This window comes from Corythoichthys intestinalis, chromosome 4 (assembly GCF_030265065.1).
Source record: "Corythoichthys intestinalis isolate RoL2023-P3 chromosome 4, ASM3026506v1, whole genome shotgun sequence".
Lineage (NCBI taxonomy): Eukaryota > Metazoa > Chordata > Actinopteri > Syngnathiformes > Syngnathidae > Corythoichthys > Corythoichthys intestinalis.
In genome coordinates, this window is record NC_080398.1 from 58,597,950 (window position 1) to 58,606,450 (window position 8,501).

Here is an 8,501-nt window from a genome sequence, read left to right on the forward strand (position 1 = left end):
GTTGCCTGGCACTGCATTTTCAAACACTGTGAGAATAGTCTGGGACCCAGCCCATTAACGGCCTCTCGAGCAAGAACAAACTCAACCGTCCAATCAGATTCGTTTATTTGTGTGACGTGTTCTTAACGAGCAACGTCACTCTTCCGCGTCGGAGGTCGTCTCCACAACAACACAGATGGCAAACAGGAGAGCCGAGAATATGTTCCAATCCACGGTAAAATCAGTTTTAAATTAACAAAAACACATAGACACAAGTCATTGACAACAGGATGTCTCGCGCTAGCCATGTTAAATAAACCTCTCCGTTCTCTGCTCGCGCGAGTTGTCGCTTTACCAACGTCACGTCTACCCATTGCTGATTGGCCCACTCCGCTGTCTGTTTGCTGTGGCTTGCTCCGCCCTGGAAATTTGATCCGCTCATTGGTCGCAAGACTGTAGAGACCCTACTCACCAACGTCACAGAATGACGTGTCGCTGTATCTGGCCGCCATATTGTCCGTCTCTGTTTAGCCCTATTCTCAATGGTTTCAATTAGTCGTTCAGTTTATAGAGCAATTCATGGAAGCCCCGGTGCTTTAAAACGTTGTAAACCCATTGGATGTGTTGCATAAAAGGCGTTATGTGGAAAAGCTCCAGTCTATTCATTCGCCAGATCCATATTTGATGCCTAAATCGATATTTTTCGACCCGCTGTCTTCGCCCTCTCTGCCTGACATCTGCTACCTTGATATCGACAACTATCTTGTCCACAGAAAATCAGCCTATTCTCACGAAAGTTTGAAAAATTTTAAGAGCAGCACTCTAAGCAACATTACCCCGTGTGACCCTTTACTTCCAATTTTTTTAAATGGCGACAATCAACAAAAAAAAAGTTGACTGCGATGGCCGACGCTTCAAGGATAGGTGGATATTGGACTATTTCTTCAATAAAACACGCAACAACTGCGTCTGCCTCATTTGCAAAGAGACAGTCGCTGTTTTCAAAGAGTTCGATGTGACGCGATAATGATATTACCGAACAAGACACGCTGACATGTACGACAACATTACAGGGAAGATACGCAGCGAGAAATTATAGCAACTTGAAGCTAGTTTCATTTCACAGCAGCAGTATTTTGCAAGAGGCCGAGTGTCGAAAGAGAACGCCACAAATACGAGATTGTTGAAATTATTAATTTAAAAAAAATAATAATAAAGCAAATGTGACACACAGAAGGGGTTGCTAAAATTTGTTTAAATCTATTGTTCTATGTAAATCAGCCAAGGTAGCCCCCTGCATTTTTACCACACCAAATCTGGCCCCCTTTGCAAAAGGTTTGGACACACCTGTTTAACTGATGATCCGTAGACGAGGCCAGCTTCTTTCACTTGGTACCAGCTAAATATGATTCCAAATGTAATGATGGTGGAAGAAATAAGCATCTTGAATTTGAAACTGTATGTTGTCGGCGATTAGCCTCGCAATGATCTTAATTGTGGTTGTCAGCCCAAAACCCTTGTGGTGACCCTTTGTTCACATAATTCACCCACCGCACTTGTGTGTCTGATTGGCCGAGCGCGTTACCGGCTGCGTCAGTCACGTGAGACAGACACTTAAGAGCCGCGCGCGTTCCGGCTCATGAGAGAGAGTTCGCGAGAGTTACATGGCTGGACACAGCACTTGATCAATAAAGACTCTTAACAAGCATCCCGCTACACTGGTGACCCCGACTGCCTCGCTGAAGTCTCAGAGGCATTTTGAACACTTTACGCAATGGCGGATGCTAGCTTTCTCGAGCTACCGAAGTTCGACGAGTCTTCTGCGGCCGCGTGGTTCGCTAACGCGGAGGAGCAGTTCGTCCTCCGTGGTGTTTCAGACGACACCATGCGCTTCTACCACGTGGTGGCCGCGCTCGGGTACTCGACGGCGGTTAGAGCACAGCGCTTCGTGGTCTATCCGCCGAAGGTGGGCAAGTACACGGGGCTCAAGGCGCACCTCCTCAGACTTTATGAACCGTCGTACAAATCGACTTCAGAGGCGCCCAAGGTGCCCGCCTCGCGAACCTTGCTGCCCGTGGTACCCGCCATGGATGGCGGCACTTCCGCCCCGGTTCCTCGCAGCCGTACTGCTGTCCCGGTACCCGCGCCACCGCCGCGCGCTTCCGCTCTGGCTCTTCCCGACGCCGAAGTTGCTGTCTCGCCTCCGGCCCCGCTCTCGCTCGCCTCGGCTCCGTCGCCGCTCTCCGTCGACGCCGCTGCGCCCGTCCCTGGCTTTCCCGGCTGCGGCGCCCTTGCGCCGGCCTGCGGCCTACTCAACGACGGTGCGCCCGCCTGCGGCCTACTCGACGACGGTGCGCCCGCCTGCGGCCTACTCGACGACGGTGCGCCCGCCGCCTACTCGACGACGCCCCGTCCGCCTGCGGCCTACTCGACGACGCCCCGTCCGCCTGCGGCCTACTCGACGACGCCCCGTCCGCCTGCGGCCTACTCGACGTCGCCCCGTCCGCCTCGGGCCTACTCGACGTCGCCCCGTCCGCCTCGGGCCTACTCGACGACGCCCCGTCCGCCTCGGGCCTACTCGACGACGCCCCGTCCGCCTCGGGCCTACTCGACGACGCCCCGTCCGGCCCTGGTCTACTCGACGGCGTCCCGTCCGGCCCTGGTCTACTCGACGGCGTCCCGTCCGGCCCTGGTCTACTCGACGGCGTCCCGTCCGGCCCTGGTCTACTCGACGGCGTCCCGTCCGGCCCTGGTCTACTCGACGACGTCGCTCCAGCACCTGCGCCTCTGGAAGTCTCCGAGGTCGCCACTCTTCCGGCGCCGCTGGACGCCGCCGCCACTGTCCTCGCTCCTGCGCCTCCGGGAGTCTCCGAGGTCAGTCCTCTGCCAGCACCGCTGGCCTCTGCCGCTGACCTCGCTGCTGTGCCAGCGCCTCCGGAAGTCTCCGTGGTTGCACCTCGGCCAGCGCCTGCGAACGCCGCCGCCGACGTCTCTCCTCGTCCTCCGCTTGTGGACAGCGATGGCGTCGCTTCGTCTCTGGTTTCGGCGTTTCCACTGCTCCTGCTACGACCGGTCGACATGGTTCGTCTCGCCTGTCGCCCTTGTCCACGGCCGGGCGACTCCGACTGCCACGCCGGTCGCCCTCGTCTCCGGCCTCGACCAGTCAACTCCGGCCGCCGCGCCCGTCGCCCTCGTCTGCAGCCTCGACCGGGTGGTGCTGCTCATCGCTCGTCTCGACCGCTGCTGAGCAACGCGTGCCGCCTCTCTCGTCGTCCGCTTCTCCGGCCTCGCCTGGGGGGTGCTGCACGGCGCGCTCCTCGTCATGGGCGTCCTCCAGACCGTTCTGCTCGGACGTCCCGCATCTGGCGTTCTGGACGGCCGCCTGATCGTCGCGTTCCGTCGCCCGCCGCCTGGCATCCTGGGCGTCCTCCTGACTGTTCTGCTTGGGCGTCTCGCGTCTGGCATCCTGGTCGGCCGCCTGACTGTCCGTTCGGTCGTCTTCCACTGACGTCCCAGCCGCGCAACCCTTCCGTTCCGTACTGTTGATTCGGGTTGCGCCTGGCGTCCTGTGTGGGTGAATTCTGGGGGGACCTGTGTGGTGACCCTTTGTTCACATAATTCACCCACCGCACTTGTGTGTCTGATTGGCCGAGCGCGTTACCGGCTGCGTCAGTCACGTGAGACAGACACTTAAGAGCCGCGCGCGTTCCGGCTCATGAGAGAGAGTTCGCGAGAGTTACATGGCTGGACACAGCACTTGATCAATAAAGACTCTTAACAAGCATCCCGCTACACCCTCTAAATATATATTAAATGCTTCTTACCAGATATAAAATGACTACTACATAATCTGTGGTAATCGTTTGGAGCCCAGTTTTCTCGTCGAATTGCAGCAGTCCATCTCGCTCTCCTCTCCGGGTCTCTCGGAATACGGTAGAAGTCTCTCCGTCTATCTTCTCTTTTATTGCAACCACACGCCTTCACCATTTTGATTATTAATGTTAACGAGCAGAAAAACACGCCATAATAGGAGGAATTTACGTAGCGGTAATGCGTCAAAACGACGAGTAGACGGACAATATGGCGCGGAGGCATGGTTGTGACGTCATGTGAGTAGGGTCTATAGCTGGAACAGCGGTGAGGCTTGTGTACCAGGTTATGAATGAGTTGTGTGCAACTCTACTGCAGTGCTCCCTCTGTCCCCCTGCAGCTGTCTGTGTGCCCTTTGTGTGTAACCATCTATTCTTTGTCATAATGAGGCCCTACACTCAGATAGTTTCACTGGTTGTGACCCAATGGCATCCCTGCGTTGAGTACCATTTGCCTGCGTATTACACTGTAGGATACAGAGAAGCAGCATGACAGCCAGAATCCCTGAGGGTGTCCATGTGTCATACTGCCACCCTGCAGTATTCTGTCCCACCATGGGTGATAGATGGGTCACTCATCACCACCCCACCACCTCCTCTCTTTTATCTATCCTTACTATATCCTCCCATCATTCTGCCATATATTTTTTACTTTTGTTTTGTTGCTCCCTTTTATGTTGAAATGTAAACACTTTTAAAGTCGACACAGAACTGCGCAGACACTTGGCTGGTTCACTTCCATTTATTATTTCTTTTGGACTTGTTATTGTCAGCATAAGGAACACGTCAACTGACACCACCTAGTGGTATAATACTGATTAACAGGTACATGCATAACCTCCTTACGAAGATACTATTATATTGTCATTATTTTTTTTCTGTTTGTTTCGAAACATGTAGTCATAAACCTTCTTTTCTTAACAGTTGTACAATTTAAAATTGCAAATCAAACTTACAACCAACTTTTCTTTTTTAACAAATGCTTACTCATTACAATAACATTTAGTTTAGAAATTCTCAAAGGATAGCTTTCTGTCTCTGCTACTTTGTTAGGTTCCTTGCATGGTGTTTCCATGCCTTGTGGTATTTTAGGTAGATCGGTGGTCTTGGAAACTTGTTCAGAATCATCTTGATGAAGAAATGAGTTAGTCGTTAGCGAACGTGTAAAAAAGAAGTCGGGAGCAAAAGTGCGGAAATAAAGCGGAAGTGACGGTACGTGAAGCCGTCTAACATGGCGGCGGAGGCGTGTCAATAAAGAGCGTGACGTCACGAGTAGCCCTTTGATGCTTTGATCTTTTCTTTCATATATAAGTTGTTTTTTCGTTATGAATTTTTACACCAAATGCCAAAGAAGCAGACAAGTTGCTGTAGTTGGTGTGCATATTCCTTCCTAAAGATAAGCAGGTAAGAAATCCAAACTTTTTTTTTTTAATAGAAATATTATAATCGTTTCCACATGAGCTAAATAGTGCAGTGTTCTTTTTTTTTGTTTTTCTTCTACTTTCATTTGATAGCCTAAACATTGCTGACTGATAACTTTTCCACTTGTAATAATGCTTATGCTTATTGATGGCAGTGTTTTTGTTTTTTACATTTTTTTTTTTTTTTACACTTGTAATGAAAAAAAATTACTGTCATCAATTGTATATTTTTATTTAAAGTGGAAACATTGCTGATTGAAAGCATCTAAAATTGTAATGAAGAAAAATACATCTAACTGATGCCGGTGTTAGTTTTCCATTGTTTTTTACACTTGTAATGAAAAAATAATTACTGATGTCAAGTCCATGCTTTATTGTGATAGAAAAAAAACAACAACATAAAATACATTTTATTAATTTAAGTATGTTTTTGCTTTTTACTTGCAGGTGTATACATAGTGATGATGTGGCACTTCCTTTGGCCTTCTGTTCTCTTGGGAATGTTTTTCAACATTTGCCCAACATGCCCTCTGGAAATCCAGAAGCAAAGGAACCACTACTACGTCGCCCGGGGGTCAAGTGTCCAGCTACCCTGTGCGTACACTCACACCGTGGACTCTCAGCAGTACACGGAGGTGTTGTGGAGTATCGTGTCTGCAGACCGAGACGAGCAGCCCATCATTTGGTTTACAGGCGGCCGCTTGTATTCCGACCTGTACAAACCAATGGAGGGGAGGGTCCACTTCATATCAGCGGATCCCCAAAATGGAGACGGATCTATCAACATCAAAGATGTCCGTCTGTCAGACATGGAGAAGTACCGCTGTATGGTGAGGAAGTTACCAGAACTGGACCAGAAGACGTTAGAGCTGACGGTCATGGAGGCACCAAGTCAGCCTCTGTGCAGTGTGGATAAAGAAGACAACAGGATGACGCTCAAATGCAGATCTCTGCACGGCACCCCACCTTTGCATTACATCTGGTCCAAGACCAGTGGAAATAAGGTCTTGCCTACACAGGCCATTGTGGACCTCACAGGAGCCACCTTGCCTTTCCACATCACTGAGCGGGAGTGTGGAAGCTATCGTTGCACGGTGGAAAGTATGGTGGGCAGCAAACACTGTGACCTTCACCTGGACTGTTCGCTGCCCCAGGCCAACAATGTGAGCAGTCCACGATTACTGACAACCACTGCAGTCGCTGCCATCGTCGTCACTATAACCACACTCTTCATTGTCACAGTTGTCGTTACCGTATTCCTCTACCGCAAACGAAAAGATCAATCCCAGGACATTGAAATGAAAAAATGATGTTGTTCATTTGTTAATATTCGATAAGTGATATCGCAATTATTGACAGTTTGTTATGTTAATTCTTTTACCACAATGGCATTTTGATTTAAATCTCACTTTACTCATGTGTTGAATCTATTAAACAAGTTCTCTGTTATTTCTAGTATGTCAGTTGTCTTTTTTTATACACTTGTAAATGTTGAAATTGACAGAAAACGGAAAGGTTACACTTGGGGGGGGGGCACATTTTGTAAAGTAAAACATACACTTCATTTTAACACCTAATGGAAAACTGATCTTGATCTTGACTGGTCTTGAGTTACTGTCAAATAAATAAATACATTAAAAAAATAAATACAATAAAACTCACTAGCAGTAGAAATTATGGAGTTCACCTTCAAATAAAGAATATTTACAAACAAATGCTGTAGTAAACCATGAAGATAGGTGATACAACACTACTTCAAAGCTTATATTCCTCCTAATCAGAGCCACATAAAGAAAGTCGCGACACTCTTTGATGTCGCCGCAGGTGGTCATGTGGTTCCTGTAGGGTGTAGGTAGTTCCAAGTACAAGCAGCGCTGTAGTGGTTTTCAATGGAACTGACAGCGGTAATTGCGACATTTATGGGAAAATGGATAAAATCGCGTATTTCAGTACTAGTTCGATTAAGTCATTCCATTATAACATATATTTAAATGCTAGTTTTACATTTGGAGGGGTAAGGCAACAACTGGAAACTATGTAAACTGTTACACAGAAGGGAACTTTCCCAATTGGAGTGAAAGTTTCATGTTTGTTTTAGCATTAGCACGAGAAATCGACTTTTACATTGAAATGCAAGATGATTTAGGTTTTTCTTTTTTCACAACAAGAACATAGGCGGAGTTTATGACTTTTGTGGCAGGGGGGTCACAACATGTTGATGACCCCGAAATGCAGTGTCAGCAATAAAATTAACTTACAAGAATATTTATAATAATAAGTTGACAATGAGCGTTTTTTGTTTCCCATCATTCTTGAGCGGAATTCTAAATCAGGCTGCTTAGGCAATACTTTTCGCCAAGATCGTCATCCATTGAATATGGTACGCCCGCCGGTGTCGTGCCAATGTAGTTACCACCGTCAAAAATTGTATCCCCTGAGCGGCGCCATATGGGGGTAGATTTGTGTCTTAATTATCCAATCCATTAAAAAGTTGTTTCAATCAAAATATATATTTTCACCCAAAAAAATCGCTTCAGTAAAGAAAAAAAAAATTTGTTTGAATGTAAAAATAAATTTGAAACAAAAAAAACTCAACAACAAAAATAAATAAAATCGTGTGAAAGCTATTTTTCTTTCATTTTTTTTTTCTTGAAGTCATTTTTTATTAAAACAACTTTTTTGATTGAAGTAAAGTTGATTTGCATATGGGCCACATTTTGGCTAGGACATTTTTATCCTTATTATTCAATCAAAAAATAAGTTGCTTAAAAAAATATGTTTAAATAGAAAAATCAATCAAAAAAAAAAAAATTTCAATCATAAAAAAAGTTTTTGAATGCAAAAAAATATTTGAGATTTAAAAATTTGCATTTGAACACTTAATTTTTCATTGGAAAAGTTTTCTTTGATTGAAGCAATCCTTTTTGTGTTTGGGCCATATTAAGGGTAGGACATTTGTTTCTCAATCATTCAATCCCTCAAAAAGTTGCTTCGGTAAAAAAAAAAATATTTTCAATTAAAGAAAAAAATGATTTGAAAAATAAAATTGCCCTCCCCTAATTTTTTTTTAAAATGAAAATTATATGCAAAGCAAATGACCGTCTAAGAAGCTAGTCACATGATCTGTTCGAAAAATAATTTTGACCCATTATAAAAATATATTTTTTTGTTCATTTCATTCATTTTTGTTGCAGTTTTACTGCTTTAAATTTTTTTATATATATATAGGAAA

The 8,501-nt window shown here is 46.2% G+C and overlaps 2 protein-coding genes across 2 annotated transcripts; both read left to right on the forward strand.

Moving 5' to 3' along the window:
• Nucleotides 1-1,753: 1,753 nt before the first annotated feature.
• LOC130915350 (skin secretory protein xP2-like) lies at nucleotides 1,754-3,525 on the forward strand. Its single transcript, XM_057835309.1, has 2 exons — nucleotides 1,754-2,330; nucleotides 2,756-3,525. Exons 1-2 carry the CDS (start codon nucleotides 1,754-1,756, stop codon nucleotides 3,523-3,525), a joined length of 1,347 nt encoding a protein of 448 aa, XP_057691292.1.
• Nucleotides 3,526-3,538: 13 nt separating this feature from the next.
• LOC130914944 (coxsackievirus and adenovirus receptor homolog) lies at nucleotides 3,539-6,686 on the forward strand. Its single transcript, XM_057834548.1, has 2 exons — nucleotides 3,539-5,252; nucleotides 5,717-6,686. Exon 2 carries the CDS (start codon nucleotides 5,731-5,733, stop codon nucleotides 6,577-6,579), a length of 849 nt encoding a protein of 282 aa, XP_057690531.1. The 5' UTR covers nucleotides 3,539-5,252; nucleotides 5,717-5,730; the 3' UTR covers nucleotides 6,580-6,686.
• Nucleotides 6,687-8,501: the final 1,815 nt, after the last annotated feature.